The sequence below is a fragment of the Budorcas taxicolor genome, chromosome 1, assembly GCF_023091745.1.
Source record: "Budorcas taxicolor isolate Tak-1 chromosome 1, Takin1.1, whole genome shotgun sequence".
In the NCBI taxonomy this organism is placed as follows: Eukaryota; Metazoa; Chordata; class Mammalia; order Artiodactyla; family Bovidae; genus Budorcas; species Budorcas taxicolor.
In genome coordinates, this window is record NC_068910.1 from 138,426,525 (window position 1) to 138,444,603 (window position 18,079).

The following is an 18,079-nucleotide window of genomic DNA, read 5'->3' on the forward strand; positions in this document are numbered from 1 at the left end:
TTCTAGTTGAGATTAAAAACTCATAGACATGGAGAAATAGAGGTTCGTGATTGAAAAAGCAAATTATAAAAGAGTATTTATAGTACAGTTCATTTTGATAAAAGAAACCTATATGCAGTAAGTTGTTAACTGTGACTTTGGGTTATGGGGATTTAAAATTATATTTTTCTTTTCTGATTTTAAATGAACAAGTACTGCTTCTGTAATAGCAAAGGCATAAAACAAATACCTGCGAATATATCATAACTATCTGGCCCAGCTTAAGAGTACTGAATTACCCTTTAGTTGGGTGTGGCATCTCAAGCTATTTCAACAAACTAGAAATTCTGGCCTCCCTTTTGTTCCACTACTCTTCTAAACTTTCCATTTTTATTGTGGTCCCTCATTTCCCTATCACCCAGCCTAGCTTCATCAACTTCCACTTTGGTCCATTATTGCTTGAAATTCTCCAGCAGATTAGGAAGCTTCTTTTCTGTCAGTCAAAACTCATGGCATGATGGTGCCATCTTACAGAACTGCGAGAAACCTTCCCTAAGGAAGTGCTCAAGTCTGAACACCAGTTATGGAAATGAATAATGTAGTTTTGTCACACTGGGGAATTAAGATGCTCAGTTGATGAATAAGGCACAGTGGCCAGGAAGTCACACAATGTCACAATGGGGTGGTGTGCCAGCCTCCATCCTTGGGGCCAGGCATGGGGCTTCTTGCATGTGGCATGCTCCCTTTTTCAGAGGGCTGTCTGATGGTCTCAGGCAAGTGGTCTGCACAATATGTTGGCAGTAAATTGCACAAACGTTACCGTAGGAAGCACCCTCTATTTTTCCCTTAAAGGAATGTTGAAGCTTGAGTGAAGGCCACATGGACAGCTATGAAGTAGGGGCAGGTATTTCCATGGAAAGGATTTATAACCATAATGTGCACCTATGAGGGGACTGCAAGCTGATCATATAAGTGATATTTGCAAGGTTCCTATTGTTATAAGTACTACAGACATCAAAATTTAGAGGGACTTGAGAGATCATATAATTCCATCACCTCTGTGACAGAGTGAAACTGAGGCCCAGACTGGGGAAAGGAGTTATTTAATAGAATCAAGGTTCAGACTAGAGCCCAGGATTCCCCATTTCCAAGCCAGTGCTTTCCCCTCTGCATTGGTGTTTGCAAATCTATGACTCTCAAGAGTTATCACTATAGTCCAAGGATTTGTATGTCCAATAAGCTTTCACAGCTTCCATAGGCAAAAGCAGAAACCAATCATTTTAAAAGCTGTCAAATAAATGTGCAGAAAAAGTGTACAACCAATTTAATAGTAAATCAAAACTCATATGGCCATTGCATAAGTCAGAAGACAGAATACTGCTAGCACTGCAGATGTTTCCTGAGGCCCTCCTTAACCATAACCCATCTTTGTCACCCAATATAGAAATAACCTTTTGCTTTCTGTAATTCCCTTTTTCTTCCCTTCAAAATGTTTTTTCTAACCATCCCATGACAATATTTTTGAAACTTATACAGTTAAATCACATTGATTATACTCTTTTGTCTTTTGCTTCTTCTGTTTATTTTTGAAATATATCCATATTATTGCATAAAATTAGAGTTTATTCATTTTCATTGTATCCAAACAGATCATTATAAGACTGTACTTTAAAAATGTCGGTTTCGTTGTTGATGGACTTTTGGATTGCTTTCATCTTTGATTTTTTTAATATTCATGTCTTCTGGTACACACATGCATACGTTTCTGCAGAGAAGGTTCTTACCAGTGGAAGACATGCAGGCTGGATAGCACAGCACTGCTAAGAAAGAGCTGATGCTAAAAAGATGGTAAGTAGTGATTATGGGCATGCTTTCTACCCACCTGCTCTCTGTGGAAAAGATTTCAGGCCATCTCAGCAAAAGAGCTTAGTAATGTTCAGAATGAAGATTTTCCAAATTATTTTTGTCTATAGACCACCTTGTTTAGGCATGTACCTGTAATGGAAGGTCAATATATTTATACTGATTTTATATTGTTTGAACAGATAGAAATGGAATTGTTCAGTTTGAGAGGAAAATGTTTGAGTTTAGAATACCAGCTTCTGGGTTTCAGCCCACTTTCTGGTACATGATGTAGTCATTAGTAAAGTTGTCTGAAAATGAAACAGGCTTACCCAGGAAGTAGGATTTGCTTAATTGGTAGTCTGGATGTTTCATATTGTGAAAGAAATGCAGGATTATCTATGACCCTTCCTTCTCTCAGAGTTCAGATAGCATACTTCCCCCATCTTTCATTTATAATATCCTATGGTAAGTGACAAACAATCATATCTGGGGATAAAAGCCAACAAGAATCCTTGAGGATACAATCTATTGTCAAGATAAATTCTCCACTGATCGAGAGTGGAACTGTAACTTTGGAAGGAGATCATTGCTTTTTTCCTATGCTTTCTCTGTGTGTGCCCTTGTTTGAGAATTCTCCTATGGTCTCAGATTTCTCCTCTTAAAAAATACTTGACTGGATGTTTGCTAAGATTCACCACACGCTAACAGTCTGGAACTTTCATTCTTGGCATCTCTGTTTAGCAGTCTAGTGATATTTAATAATGTCATCAGAGCCATTTGTTCACTCAAAAAAGTATTAGAGGGCCTATTTTGTTCCAGGATGTATTCTGCTGTGTACCAGGGATTCAGCAATGAACAAGACAGACAGAAGCTCTGCTCCTGTGAAACTTACATTCTAGGAACCTATCATGAAAAAAATAAACAAACAAACAAACAAAGATAAAAATAGGGGCTTGTAGAGATTTAAAAAGAATGATGGGAAGAGCATGATTGGATAGCGTCTTTAGACTGTGTGGTTGGGGAAGCTGAGATCTGAGTGATAATGGGGGGCGGGCAGCCACGTTAGGGCATCTCTGAGGGTTTATCAATTAACCTTAAGTCTAAAAGCCCTTGTAATAAGAGCAACTTCTATTTAAATTGTGTGTTTGCCACTGTTATCCCATTTCCTTGTCAATAACAATCTTGTGAGGCAGGCATTATTATTTTTATTTAGGTGGTGTAGTGACTTCCAGATGCTAACATTAGTAAGTAGCAGAAACAGGTCTTGAACTCAAGAGTTTGGTCTTTGCCTGTGGTGTTTCCCCCGCTCTGCTGTCTGAGTCTCTCTTCTGTGCACTGAGGAGGCTTCCCAGATGGGATGGTATTTCGGATACTGATCTACCTGTGGCCTACCGGTCTTAGCACTACTCAGACATCACCAGCAAGGAAAGTTTTCATTTCAGCATCACACGGAAATCTAGAAAATGCATCTTGCCAATGTTACCAGACCAGAAAATGATGTTGATTGTGGAAACCACTGTCTGGTTGCTGGGTGGTGTCCCTCTGTGCTCTTTCCTCTCTCTCTGCCGTTTGAAGCTTGTGAAAACCTGTTTAAGAGGAACCTAAGAACCTGTCTGGGTGGTGCATCCATTAGCTCAAATGTGAATAATCAGCAAGGATTCAAGCACTATCCCCCGCCAGATGAGACTATCAGAGGGCAGGGGCAGGAGTGTCTTCATGAGAGGTAACCCTATTGGTGGAAAGACTTTTCCCTGTTGCCTACCAGCTGGGTGACTCTGAGGACTTTCCTTAACCTCCCTGAACCTTACCTTTCTTAATCTCACCTGCAGATGATATTACCTTCTTTGTAGGGTTGTGAAGATTAAAGCAGAGTGTGAGAAAATAGATACTGAGGGTGACTGGTACACACTGACAAGTTATTATTTATATAAACTGTATGTCTCATGAGCTTTAGCCAAGCTTGGGAGGACAATTATCTACAGGGCAGGGTGTCACTAATGGGTGGAACAAGTTGCTTCTCTGTCAACTAACTGCCCTGACAAGGAGCTGTTTCCACAGCCCAGGCTGGCAGCCTCCTGGTCTGAGAAAAGGAAACCCTGATTAGGTTGAAGGACACTGAAGCCCCAAACATGTTTGTTCTTCCTCCTTCCAGAACCAGACTGCTGCCCACCTGGAATGCCCAGCTAGGCAGAGGCCTCGGTCCCTGACTTTGCCCAAGGGCCCCAGCTTTAGGATTGTCACAAGAGGTCTGCCTGCTGTTTGTGGAAGGGGAGAGATGCAAGTGTGCCTTTTAAGGGTTTGGCAAGCTCTCTTTTGATCAGTGGCTTAGAGGACATGCCCTAGAATCCCAAAGTCCCACCCAAAGTTGCATTCTTTGTCCGTACAAGAGGGGGTTGATTAGAACGCCACAATACACGGACCTGGACTACCTTAAACTGGAATTTTGTTCTTCAATGGACTCTGAGGTCCTGAGGTAGGATAGGGCTCTGTGAGTTTAAGGGAAATGTCCTGGTGGCTGGGGCAGAATGAGAGTGAGGGGATGGATCAGGTCCGAGAGGGATGTGGGTGCAGTCCATAGGGGCATTTGATTTTCTCTCTTAACTCCTATTTCCTCATCTGCAGAATGAATTGTTGTGACCACTACTGAATTTAGTGGTCTTTTGGCATTAAGTCCTTTTTGACAATAGATTTCAATGTCAAAATTTCTAATTCTCTTCTGAGTGCTGAGGATGACGTCTGAGGCACTAGGACTTAGAGACCTGCTTAGCTGGGGGAAGCTCAAATCCTAAAGCACGCTTCTTAACCTCCTCACTACTTTGGGCCACATAATTTTTTGAGGGTAGCTGTCCTCTGCATTGTAGGATGTTTAGCAGCCTTCCCGCCCTCTACCCATCAGGTGTCTGTAGCACCTCTCAGCCCGGTGAGAGTGACCCCAAATATCTCCAGACATTGCCAAATGTCCACTGTAGGGCAAGATCAGCCCTGGTTGAGAACCACTGACCTACAGTGAGAGGCTGTATTTCCAGTGAGGAGGACCTGGATGAAATGAAAAATAGAAGCTGGCACAGACCCTCAGTGCTGGGGAAAAGGGAAAGCCTGGCAGAGACCATGGGACATGAGGAGCACCTGCTCATTTCAAGGGGGGCATCTCCCATTTCCTTCCTTTTTTCCTTAAGACTTCAGGTCTCACAATTAGTGGTGCATAATCTTTGGTTCGTGACATATTCGTCCTCTGCCCATTCTGTCTAGCATTAATTTAGTCATTTAATTAATTCCTTATAATAATCTGATGACCCCACCACTCAAATAAAATCTAGAATTTTGACAATAGCCTACATGTGACAGAGTGGTCCCTCTTTCCCTATCTCACCCCAAGAGAAGCAACCTGTACCATGTGGTCATTACTCCCTTATTTCCTCTCTATGCAGTTTTCTTTTCTCTAAGTATATCCTAAAAGTAACCTTAAAATTTTAGTTGTGTTTAACTTTATAAAAAGATTGCCATGCTGATGTAAGCCGTTGCACTGACTGTTTTCATTTACTATTGTTTTACTGAAGTCATCCCTACCCTTCAGTATTGCTGGGAGCTGATTTATTTGAAGTGCTGTATCAGGTCCTTTGGGACCTGTCATGTTCATAGCACCTCTCACCAGGTGAGAGCCAAATGGTCCTGTAGTGTGAACACACCACAGAGTATCATCTTCTGTCTCCCTGGGTGGTATTGGGTTAGTTCCTGGACTATTTTGTACAAGAGTCTTTGTGCTCCCTAGTTGGTTCTTTTTTAAAAAATTATTTTTATTGAAGTAATAGTTGATTTGCAATGTTGTATTAGTTTCAGGGTTACAGCAAAGTGATTCATATATACGTGTGCGTGTGCATGTGTGTATATATGTATATATACATATATACATATATACTTTTCAGATTCTTTTCCCGTATGAGTTATTACAAAATAGTGAGTATAGTTCCCTGTGCTTTACAGTAGGTCCTTGTTGTTTATCTATTTTATATACAGTAGTGTGTATATGTTAATCCCCAATTCTTCATTTATCATTCCTTCCACACCTTTCCCCTTTGATAACCATAAGTTTGTTCTCTGTGTCTGTGAGTCTGTTTCTGTTTTGTAAATAAATTTATTTGTGTCATCTTTTTAGTCCCCAGTTGATTCTTCCAGTGCAAGAATGTGAGTACAGGATGGTCACAATTTCTCATTTAATTTTAAAGAAAAAGTAGAACTTCTGTGTGAAAATAACTGGGGCACCAATTTAAAGTTTTAAGAAATACTTACAGGCCAACAAGAAACCTTTCTGCAGGCCATTCGTTTTGAGCCTCCAGTTTAAGATTAGGTCATTCAGGTTGAGAATTTCTCACCTGAATGGAGAAGTTAAATTAATTTAGGGGACACTTAGGAAATCATTCTTTAGCACTAAAGAATGGCAAACATGAAACAACCCAGGCAGAAATTTGAATAGAATGTGTGGTTAAGCTCAGCAGGGAGTTAAACCTTGTTCTTTCAGTACAACTTATTGTACTGCTTGGAAATGTAACAAAACATTCTCTTCACGTGAAACTTCTGAAAATAAGGGAAAAGAGAGTATCTTTAGGGCAGTGCTTTTAAAAAATGAATCACTTTAACTTTCTAATATTTAATGAAGCTACAAAAGAAAAGCAAAATTGTCGTAAGGAGAATAAATGGCTCCCAGGCCAACAGGATCTGACTGTAATTGATCAAATATATTTAAAGAAAGCATGTTAGTCAGGGTGAGAGGAGATTCCAGAGCCCAGTTTAAGCGCTATGTTTGCATATGGCTCCACCAGCAGGACAATCACAATTGTGGAGGTGGTGCCACTGGAAAGAGAGCGAACTCCTAACGCCCACACATGCATTTACCTGGTCCGTGTGACAGGTACGTACGTCTCTCTCTCATGACACCCCTGTCTCTGGGATCTGTTTAACTGGAGACTTCTCTGGGAAGAGTTCTGTCAGTCTCTGGGTCGAGAAGGCTGACAGCCATTCTCAGGACTCAGTGGCCCCCGGGTGACCAGAGCACCTCATGGAGCTTCCTGGAGTCGGCCAGTGCTCTGCTTTGGTGGCCCCCCTCTCACCCTCCCCCGAATTTCTATGAGATCCTGTCCTCACTCGTCTCCTTTCACTAAGTGCTTGCCTAGTATCAGGTCCCAAGTTCACATACAGAGTGTAAATTCTTTAAGATCAGCCTTGATTTAGACTTAGCCCTCTAGTGCAGGGTCTTTTCTAGACTCTAGGACCCCCCTGAATCTCTATGGGGAAATGTTTGTGTGTGTATTTCTGAGGAGAACATCTGTAGACTCTTACGGAGTTCTGTTGGCCAAGGGGACTTAGATCATTGCCTGGGGCTTCCTTGGTGGCTCAGACAGTAAAGAATCTGCCTGCAATGCAGGAGACTCAGTTCAATCCCTGGGTCAGGAAGATCTCCTGGAGAAGGGATTGGCAACCCACTCCAGTCTTCTTGCCTGGAGAATTCTGGGCAAAGGAGCCTGGCGGGCTACAGTTCATAGAGTTGTAAAGAGTCGGACACAACCAAGGAAGTCACACTTTTCACTTTCAGGGAACATAGTTTGACTTTTGAGCACAGGGGAGAAGGGAGAAGACCTATACACCTAGAAGTCTGACTTTTGGTCCTTAGGGGTAAAAGGATGTAGATGCCCTGGGACAGAGGGAGGAGGAGAATCTGTGGGTTGGAGGGGGATGAAGAAAGGGATAGCTTGCTATTCTGTAATGCAAGAAGACTGCCAAGAGGGTAGTATTTCAGGGACAATTGCCCAACAATTTTTTTTTTTTTTGGTCTGATGGACTCTTTTTTTGTGGGACAAAGTGTGGGTGGAATGAAGGATAGTAGGAACCATCCCCTCAAGCATTTTCAGAGACATGGAACGCACTCTGTAATGCAGGAAGGAAATTGCTATGGGTTGATAAGAAACCTCACTGAACACATTTTTACCATTTTAAACCCAGTATCTATGAATAGTCCCTGCAATGCCTGCAATTTGCTGTACACTTAAAATTTTTTTTCTTAAATTGAACTTAAAAGCAAAATGAAGAAAGGCCTTAGAGTAGAAATGGTCAGCTCACATTACCTTCAGTGTGCTGCCTACACCTGGACTTGAGGCTCAGTTCTGAGTTACTTATGAATATTGTGCATTGAAAAATGTATTTAGATCTTTTTCAGTGAGATCAAAGTGTGTGTAAAGTGCACGGTGAAAGGTTTTGCAGTGCTCCATCAATGTTAGCTACCATCATTGTTTCCAAATCATTGAAAGTTTGAAAGTGAAGTCACTCAGTCGTGTCTGACTCTTTGCAACCCCGTGGACTGTAGCCTACCAGGCTTCTACGTCCATGGGATTCTCCAGGCAAGAATACTGGAGTGGGTTACCATTTCCTTCTCCAGGGGATCTTCCCGACCCAGGGATCGAACCCCAGTCTCCCGCATTGGAGGCAGACGCTTTAACCTCTGAGCCACCAGGGAAGCCCCACATCATTAGTTGCTAATAAAAACTATTACTATACTTGTTTAAAACTCTAGTTTTCTTAGCTGGAAATTGAAGGTCATCATTCTTGCGTTACTTTGATAATGAACATGAAGACACTTGGGAAACTACAGAAAGCTTTCCCTGAATAGCCTGTAAAAGAATGCACAGTGGTAAGGAGATTTGTGCTTGTATTAGGGACAGAACTGGCCTAGCTTCAGCACAGTTAACCAGCGGCTTAGTTGAATGGCAAGATAAGGATGCATAGAAATGTAATATTTTAAAAAAGGTGAAAAAATGGCTGGATGGAAAGGGTGGGTAGAGTTGATCTGTTCCACTGTGTAGCAATGTAATAATGTAATGGGATGGACTCAGGACAGGTCTGGAATTTAGAATTGGTACCCTGCTTGGTATGAAGCCAACGAAGCGTTGCTTCCAGTGTGGTGAGGGTACAGAAACATTTCAGATTTGGCATCTGGGGAGCGGCAACTGGAGTGTGGGACAGAGGAGTATTTATGTCAGGATAGACATTCTACTTTGCAAAGTCAGTCAAGAGCTTGTATTTCTGCAGTGAGGTGAACATTTTATCAAAGGCATTCCAGATGTGAACACTACCTAAGGAAGCTATCAGCATCTGTGTGCACTGCTAATAAGAGAAAGGAACCCAGTAATTACATCTGCAAGCAGCTTTCAGCCAAGGATCACAGGAACTTTCCTGCTAATACATCTTTATCAAGTTGAGACAGGAAAGTTGGAGGATTTAAAGTTGCATTTTCCAGATCCCCCTTTTTTTCCTACTTTTTGTTCTTCAAAAGTAGAAGAGTTGATACCAAGAGTTCTTAGATCTAAATGCCTGTAAGCTATGTCAAATTTCCAATCGAATTTTAGGTCTGTATTCCAGGAAATGGTAATGTAGCAGCAGCAGCAGTAATTACTCATGTTAGCACTTTAATATAGTAACTCATTTAAACTTCACAGCAACCCTGGGAAGTGGGTGCCGTCACCACCCTCATTTTATGGATGACAAGGCAAGAAATTAAAAGGTTAACTTACTTGTTCAACCTCACACCCAGTAAACCAAAGACTAGGCTTTGAACCCAAAGTATCTTGATCCAGAGAATGTGCTTTTAAACCAGACATGCTCCTTCCTCTCAACCTTAGTTATTATACTTAATGTGCAACATACCTATGCCTTTGTGGGCTATAGCTGTGGCATAGAGACCATAAACTTCAGGGGAGTTTTTCTGTTCTGTCCCAGGCTTTCCTTGGAAGGGGAAAGTTTGTCCAGATTAGAAATTTATTACAGGTCAGACTCTTACCTTGTTAATGTTTGCGTTCTCCATGAGCTTCTATTCCCCTCATGGCACATAGCAGCTGCTCAATAAGCAGGAGTTGAAATAAATCAAATAGTCTCTATGGATTTCCCCCCCTTAATATAAAATTCTTTTTGCTACTAAACAAGAGAGGAGGGTGGAAAAGCCTAACTGTCTTTACCCTAAATCCCCAAAGGCAAGCTGAGATTTAGTTGTTCATTGCCATTTCCTTCTCCAATGCATGAAAGTGAAAAGTGAAAGTGAAGTCGCTCAGTTGTGTCCGACTCTTTGCGACCCGATGGACTGCAGCCTACTAGGCTCCTCCGTCCATGGGATTTTCCAGGCAAGAGTACTGGAGTGGGGTGCCATTGCCTTCTCCTCATTGTCAAACAGTTTCACCAAATCCTGACTCCTAAATCAAGGCCTGGTTCCAGCTCCCCCCACTCCATTCCTGCTCTTCCTACAAAGCTGCTGGTCTCAGCTAGGGAAATCATTCACTCTCGCTGTCTCCCACATGGCTCATGGTCACATCTGTGAAGGTTGTGGATCAAGTTCAAGACTTGAAGGCTGATGAATCTGGGTTTGAATCTTGACAGCAGAACTTGCCAGCTCCGTGACCTTGGACAAATCATTGCATTCAGCCTTTCTGAGCTCAGCCTCATCATTTATGAAGTGAGGGTCATATTATCCTATTCAGAGGATGCTTGGGAGACTTAAACAAGGTGATGTATTGTGTTTGGCTCAGCGTAGCCAGATGCTGAAATTGTAGAAATCGAATTTCCCCGGTTGGAATGCAACTTCTTGGAAGTCTGAAATCACAGCTTATGAAGAATTTTTGTCAGGGATCTTTCTCCACTTTCTCAACCCCTCACTCCGTTCTGTTCTCCCCTCAGCCTCTTCAGTTTCTTCACACTCTGCAGGTCCCCCCACCAGTTTCGTCAGCAAAATTCCAATTTGTTCATTTGTTGTTTATTGTGTTTAACTAATATTTGGATTCATTTTGGCTTTGCCCCAGGAGATATTTGGCTACCGGACTCAGAGTTGCCGGAAAACCCTCTGCCTTGCTGGATCCATCTTCTCCTTTGGGATCCTTCCCTTGGTGTTTTACTGGAAACCCGCTTGGCACGTGTGGGCAAATTGCATCCCGTGCTCCTTGCAAGAGGCAGATGTCGTGTTGCTGAGGACAACGGTAAGTGTGTCCCTGGTTCTCTACCTGGCAGCCCTTTCTCCTGATCATCTTGATATGGGATGGCTGTGGGGAGATGAGCACAAGGCAGGCAGTGGCTAGAGGTCCAGCCTCTGGATCCATCTTAGCCTTACAGTTATATACCAAAAATTTAATAATTTGTATGTGATGTGATTTCATTAAGAAGAGCTAATTCATAGGGTATTCCTTTTAAAATTATGATTGTAGTGAATGTCAAATTAGGGAGTGACACCTTAAGTTTGTTACTTAACCTTTCGGGACCTCAGTCTCTCTATCTGTAAAATGGAACTAGTAAAAGCACATGTTCTCTCTTGGGTTGGTGTGAGGATGAAGTGAGATTACATTTGTAGAAGCCATTTACAAAATGTAGATGGTTTGATCACTCTCATTTACAAATTGTAAATGATCTTTGGTCATTATCAAAGATTGTTTTGTGTGTCTGTGTATGCATTTTTTTTCTCTTTCTTTTTTACTTTTTAAATTATGAAAATATGATAACATTTACAGGAGTATTGGAAAATACAGAATAAAGTTATAGTACAAAATATACAGAATATATTTCCACTATATATTACAATTTTTAAAAAGTAGATAAATTTAGATTTTTAGTTAGAGTTTCAATATCATACACTAAAAAATTAATAGAATGATTATACAGAGATGTAGAAGGATTCAGTAGACCTGAAAAGCACTGTGAACCAACTTGTGCGTGTATGTGTTTTTTATCCAGCAACTTTACAGGCTTACTGAACGAAAGGGCTTGCTGTAGCCTAGATGCATCTACCTATAATGGCCTTGCTCATCTGGGTGCTATGTCCTTCCCTTACTAGCCATAGGCATTTCCTTGTAGGACAGGATACATGGGGAAAGTACCCTTTAGCTAGGAATCCCCAACACTCATCTACAGTTAATCAGGTCTCGTCTCCTAGTTACATGTTGGCTTTGCAACTGAACATACAGCAGAAAGTCCAAAAAGGCATTGGTGCCTCAGGAAATTGTATTCCATCACTCCACCCCTAACTCTTTGAAAGGCTTTCTCTCATTTCACTATCCTCTTCTACTAATCAGAGCTGTTGAAACCACCTTCAATCTTGTCTTTTTCATCTTGATTTCAACCTTAATTTTTAATTACCTGCTCTTGTGAGTCATTTTAAATGGATTTGCTATGCCAGAGGCTCTCCAAATAAATGAGGTGCTAAATTAGTCTTTATGTAATTAGAGGAGAACTCAATTATTTCAAACACCTCTACTATGTGAGTCTTAGATAAAAATAAGCTTTTGGAGTCAAAAGTTTAAAAGTCTGCTGTTGGGTTATTCGCATTAAAATGACACTTTAAGAAATATATTATTTGAATTATATTATAATAGCTGAACAGTAAAGATTTCCCAGTAAGGAAACCTGGGTGACTCCTACTTGAAAATGTGTTGTATACCTGTTTTTTGTGTTATTAAAAAATCAGTACTTGGTATTTATCATCAATCTCACACTGGTAAGATTACAGATCATTATCCTAGCTACTGATTAGGTAGTCATTTTTTAACTGAAAAAAAAATAGTAGCGTGATATACTGACTAGAAGTCTTTAGCACGTAGTTTACTTTCTGTTCCCCTCCTCTTATTAAGTGCCTCGAAGAGTGAGATTTTTTTCTAAATGATAAGAGTAATTACATTTCTATTTTATAATTTTAAAAGTGGCATTTTATTTATTATTCATCTACTCCTGGATTTTAACCAACATTTGTATCAATGCCACATTTCTATGCAAATAACATGATTTACATTCCTTGGTGTTTTGAATTCAGATGCTCTTGATGATTTCTGTAGTTTTTATCTTTATTATAATCACAAATACGTTTTTTCCCTTCATTGTCATTGTGTGTCACGTGTTGCCAAGGAGGATGTGCAGAAAACTTTGTGATGATTGACTATTAGGCCTGACTCTAGGCATATCACTTCTATGTTTTCATGGGGAACATTTTCCCTCCAGTTTTACCTAAAGATGTCAAAGGTAGGGGCTTTAATTTGAAAACTTCAAAATCCCACAAATCAGCCATGCAAATAACACCTGCGGTCCACCAGACCACCCGGATGCTCATGTGTGATCATGTTTCCTGGATCCCTTATTTCCTCCCGTCCCTCTTCCTCTCAGCCTCCTCTCTCCAAACCCAGGCTCCCCACATCGGCAACATTTTCTAAGATAATCAGATAATTTGTCCATGATTTTACTCATACATTTCTTCTGATATTCCCTATTTCCTCCATGCATTCTTTCACTTATTTGTTCATTCATTGTTTGTTGAGCAAGCACCAATCATCTACCAGGCATTGTTATAGACACTGGGAATACAGTTATGAACAAAACAGATAGCAATCCCTCTTCTTACTGAGTGACATTCTGGAGAGGACTCAACTCATTTTCACTTGCATGCACTCATCCTGACATTCTCTATACAGTAAATATAGAGAGTAGGCATTCTATCTCTACTTATTAAACCTACTCATTCCTGGGCCATAAATCACCTTGTCTATTCAATCTTTGTTGATCCATTCTCTGTCCTAAGTCTGGAAGAAATTAATCACCTTTCCTTCATTCTTTTTTAGCTCTGTATTTTCAAGTCTCATTGCTATAATGCTTTCTGCAGTCTGCCTTCCATTACAGTGCAATTCTCTTTACATTTTACAAAACAGCATCTCCTTGATTATGCTATTTAATTCTCAGAAAAGCCCTGGAAAATGGCATTATCATTTTTATCTTAGAGATGAGGATACAGAGAGGACAATAACTTTGCAACCTGGTAAATGTCAGTCAGGATCTCCCTCTCCCTTCCTTTTTGTCTCTTTCCTTTCCTCCTCCCTTTATAAATTTGATGAGCACAGGTTGTATGTCAACCATAGTGCTAGCTCATGGGCAGGGCAAGGAGCATGAAGTGTTATAGTAAAATCAGGGTTCTTCACAGAATTCAACAGATCGCTATACAAATAAATGCAAAAATCCAACAGTTACAAGTCTTACTGGGTTGGCCAAAAAGTTTGAGTTTTTCTGTTATGTCTTATGGAAAAACTTGAATGAACTTACTGGCCAACACAATACTTAGGAAAGTTTCATGGTTATAGGATTAGAGGTAAGGAATTGACGAAGTCAAGAAAACCAGGAAAGACTTTTCTGAGCATCAGAGGATGACAAACATTAAAAGGTGATGGTGGCTGATGGGGAGGAGCACATGGGGAATGGTCCAGGTAAAGGGGATCACATGGATAAAGAAGTGGAACCTGAGTTCCTAATCTCTAAGCCCAGAGCTTTCCCCACTATGTTATAGTTCTTTTTATAGCTTTTTATCCTGTTAGACTAGAAGTATTTTGGAGACAGTGACCATGGCTTTTCACTGTGTGTAGCACCTAGCTTGTGGCCACAGCAGGTGCTCAATAATTATTTAAACTAAATAAATGAGTTGAACATGCAATAAATGGTTTCACAGATTCTACCAAAACTTTATCAAGACAGTAAAGTGAAATACCATGATTGAGAAAGTAAGAGAAGATAGTATTATGCTTCTTTTAGGTATGCATTCCTTTCTCTGAATTCTGTTTCCCTATCCCCCTACTTTAAACTACTTTTTGGTTAAGAATCTAGCCAGAAATGCCTGAAATTTCATAAGCTGGAATCTCTAAGATGATTTTCTTGTTAGGGCAAATAGTCTTGAGGCTACTATCTTTTATAAGATAGGGTTATTTATATTGTGACTTATGATTTGCAAAGCATTTGCATATATGCTGTCTTATTTGGTCCTTACTGGTAGAGACTATATTTTCCCTATTTTACAAATGGAGACATAAAGAAGTTAAAAGAAAGGCTCATGGTTCCAGAGCTGTAAGCAGTGAAAACAAAATTTATGGTGAGTTGTTAAGGATTTCTGTGTTTTTTTGTTTGTTTTTTTTTTGCATATAAACATGGATACAGCCTATTTGAAGTCTCAAGAACTGCAATTCTGGAGACAGATTTGGGTACCCTGACAGAGTGTTCTGGCAAAGAGAGAGTGAGGGGTAATAAGAATAAAAAGTCACCACTGTTGCCTGGGGACAATTATGATTGACTCTGACACAAGTCAGATTATGTCTGTCCTTAAGAAATCACAGTTGTTTCTGGGTAGAGGTCAAATAAATAAATAGACTGATGTAAGTTATCTTAGGGTAAGGGTCTGATAAGTATTTTGATTTGTGGCAGGTGTTGTGGATGACTTCATCAGATCAAAAAGTCAAATTTCATCCAGGGTGAAAGGTGCATAAGTCACACTTCCTTAATAGTCTCCTGGCTCCATTTAAGAGTGCTCTCTTAGCAATACTGACTCCATTTTGGTTTTCCATTCACAGTTCTCCAAATTTCTCCCTTCTGATAGAGACGTTTCTTTAGAAAGCATTAATGATCAACCACTTGGTTATTTGACATTAGTATTAACCCCCTTGGCACTGGGGAGACTCATTCCCAGACAGCCATGTCCCACAGAGGAGAAAGAGAGGTGATCATGCAGAAGGTATATGATTTTAGAGAGTTTAGAGATCTCATAGCTTGAATTTTAAAACTTTAGTCATGAATCAGGTACAATAAAAAAAAAGCTCACTAGTTTATAAATAACAGTTGCAACAAATTATATCTGCTTGCTCAGATGGCTGAAGTCTTTTATTTTGTGTGGGAAAGACTTAGAAGATTTGCATTTGCCCTTGACAAGCAATTTTAAGGAGGCTGTTTGGGCCAGAGAGTCCTTTTAGCAGTTTGAATTAAAAGACCTCTTTTCCATTTTTTTCAGTCTTATGAATTGGAGATGGTCTAGACAGGAGTTTCCTGAGAAGATGAGGTAGAACATTTATATCTCAAAGAAACAGGGGGAGAAATGCACAACTCCTCTGAGGACTTTTGTTCCCTTAGGGTCAGAATTAGGGCCATTAATTCAAAATGACCACAATAATCATAGACATTTTCATCAGGTCCTTACAGTTATTGTTGTAATAATCAATCAACAGCGCTATAAAAAGAAAGTTCAGAGAGATATGGATAGCAAGGAAAACATTGTGATGAATCTTCAGAGGAACAGAGAGGAGCAGAGTGAGCGTGAGAGAGTCAGAGAGACAAAGAGAGCTCTCAGAAGCCTCAGAGGAATTTCCAGTTCTGAAATCCTTCAACAGAATTGTGAGCAGTTTCTCTGAGGGAAGTGGATTAATTATTATGTTTCCCAAGTCCTCAAAAATGCTTGTTGAGATATGCTTCCATTTTTGCCTTACATTTTTCTAATTGACTCTATGGGTGAAAATGAAAGTGTTAGTTGCTGAGTTGTGTCGGACTCTTTGTGACCCCTTGGACTGTAGTCCATAAGACTCCTCTGTCAATGGAATTCTCCAGGAAGAATACTGGAGGGGGTAACCATTTCCTTCTCCAGGGGATCTTCCCTACCCAGTGATCTAACCCAGGTATCCTGCATTGCAGATGGATTCTTTACCATCTGTGTCACCAGGAAGCCCTGCATAGGGAAACTAATTTAGGAATTTCAAAGAGGCCCCACGTTGGCCAATTTTATTATAAATCATCCCAAGTAATTGTAGTCCAGCAAGACAAATACTTGCAGAACTCAGGTCCATAGTTCTTATATAGAAGACCAGCAGAAATTCCAGAAGGAGACTGCCCTTAGAGAGTGAACTTCCCATATTCCAAGAGTAATTACTTACCAGAAAGGAAAAAAGAGAACCAAAATCCTGAGAACAGAAGCTAGCAAACCAAACAAAACAGAAAGTGAAATCTTGAAGGCCACTGGGGCAAAATAGAGAAGATAGGGAGAAAGATCCTAGAGGGCAGTAGCTGGTAACAAAGGACAGCCTGACTCCTACCAAGACAGGAGGTTCCAGTACAGGGGACTTACTGCCATGTCAGGGCAATGGTCCTAGGTCTCCTTAGGGCCACTGAGGAGCCCACAGAGCACACTGGAATCTTGCAGTTGCCTTACTCAGATCCAAGGTAATATATGCAACCCCAGATGAAAAATACTGATTCCTACTACCTGTTTGGAATTTTGCAATGGGTAACATTTTTTTTAAGGCCATCTTAGAGGTACTGCATTTTGTGAAGTGAACTTCTATACAAGAGGATAAGCCTGAACTTGAAGTGACCATTACACTGTTCTTAAACTCCAAGAGATGAGGTGCTTACAGCAGAAGGTTGGAAAGAGATAAGCAAGGTCACTCACTTCATTCAATATAAAAGTTAGTCTGGTATTTCCAAGGTTCAAAAAGTACAAGTCCACAGGAGATAAAAATTGTCCAGGTTTGCTTCTCTATCTTTCTGTCCAGGTCAAACCTAAGTCTTCTGTGTACATTCCTTCTTTGAAATCCACTCAAGTTATTTTAAATCTTATTCTTTTAGAGTTCAAGGACTGGACAGGTCTGATTCATTCCCTTGGTGAAGACGAGGTAAAGACGACACTTGAGTGTTAAAACATCTAGATTTGCCAGGCAAACAGTTTGGATTATATGCATTCAGTTCAGTTCAGTTCAGTTGCTCAGTCATGTCTGACTCTTTGCAACCCCAGAATCGCAGCACGCCAGGACTCCCTGTCCATCACCAACTTCCAGAGTTCACTCAGACTCATGTTCATCGAGTCCGTGATGCCATCCAACCATCTCATCCTCTGTTGTCCCCTTCTCCTCCTGCCCCCAATCCCTCCCAGCATCAGAGTCTTTTCCAATGAGTCAACTCTTCGCATGAAGTGGCCAAAGTACTGGAGTTTCAGCTTTAGCATCATTCCTTCCAAAGGAATCCCAGGGCTGATCTCCTTCAGAATGGACTGGTTGGATCTCCTTGCAGTCCAAGGGACTCTCAAGAGTCTTCTCCAACACCACAGTTCAAAAGCATCAATTCTTCAGCACTCAGCCTTCTTCACACTCCAATTCTCACATCCATACATGACCACTGGAAAAACCACAGCCTTGCCTAGATGGACCTTTGTTGGCAAAGTAATGTCTCTGCTTTTGAATATGCTTTCTAGATTGGTCATAACTTTTCTTCCAAGGAGTAAGTGTCTTTTAATTTCATGGCTGCAGTCACCATCTGCAGTGATTTTGGAGCTCCCCAAAATAAAGTCTGACACTGTTTCCACTGTTTCGCCATCTATTTCCCATGAAGTGATGGGACCAGATGCCATGATCTTCGTTGTCTGAATGTTGAGCTTTAAGCCAACTTTTTCACT

General features: G+C 40.6%; 1 protein-coding gene across 1 annotated transcript in view; it reads left to right on the forward strand.

Moving 5' to 3' along the window:
* The window catches only part of ATP13A4 (ATPase 13A4), a 125,142-nt gene that overhangs the window by 31,665 nt on the left and 75,398 nt on the right, over positions 1-18,079 (forward strand). The window contains exon 2 of the mRNA XM_052639535.1: positions 10,659-10,832. Within this exon, the coding sequence (XP_052495495.1) occupies positions 10,659-10,832 (174 nt within the window). The remainder of the gene's footprint in view (positions 1-10,658; positions 10,833-18,079) is intronic.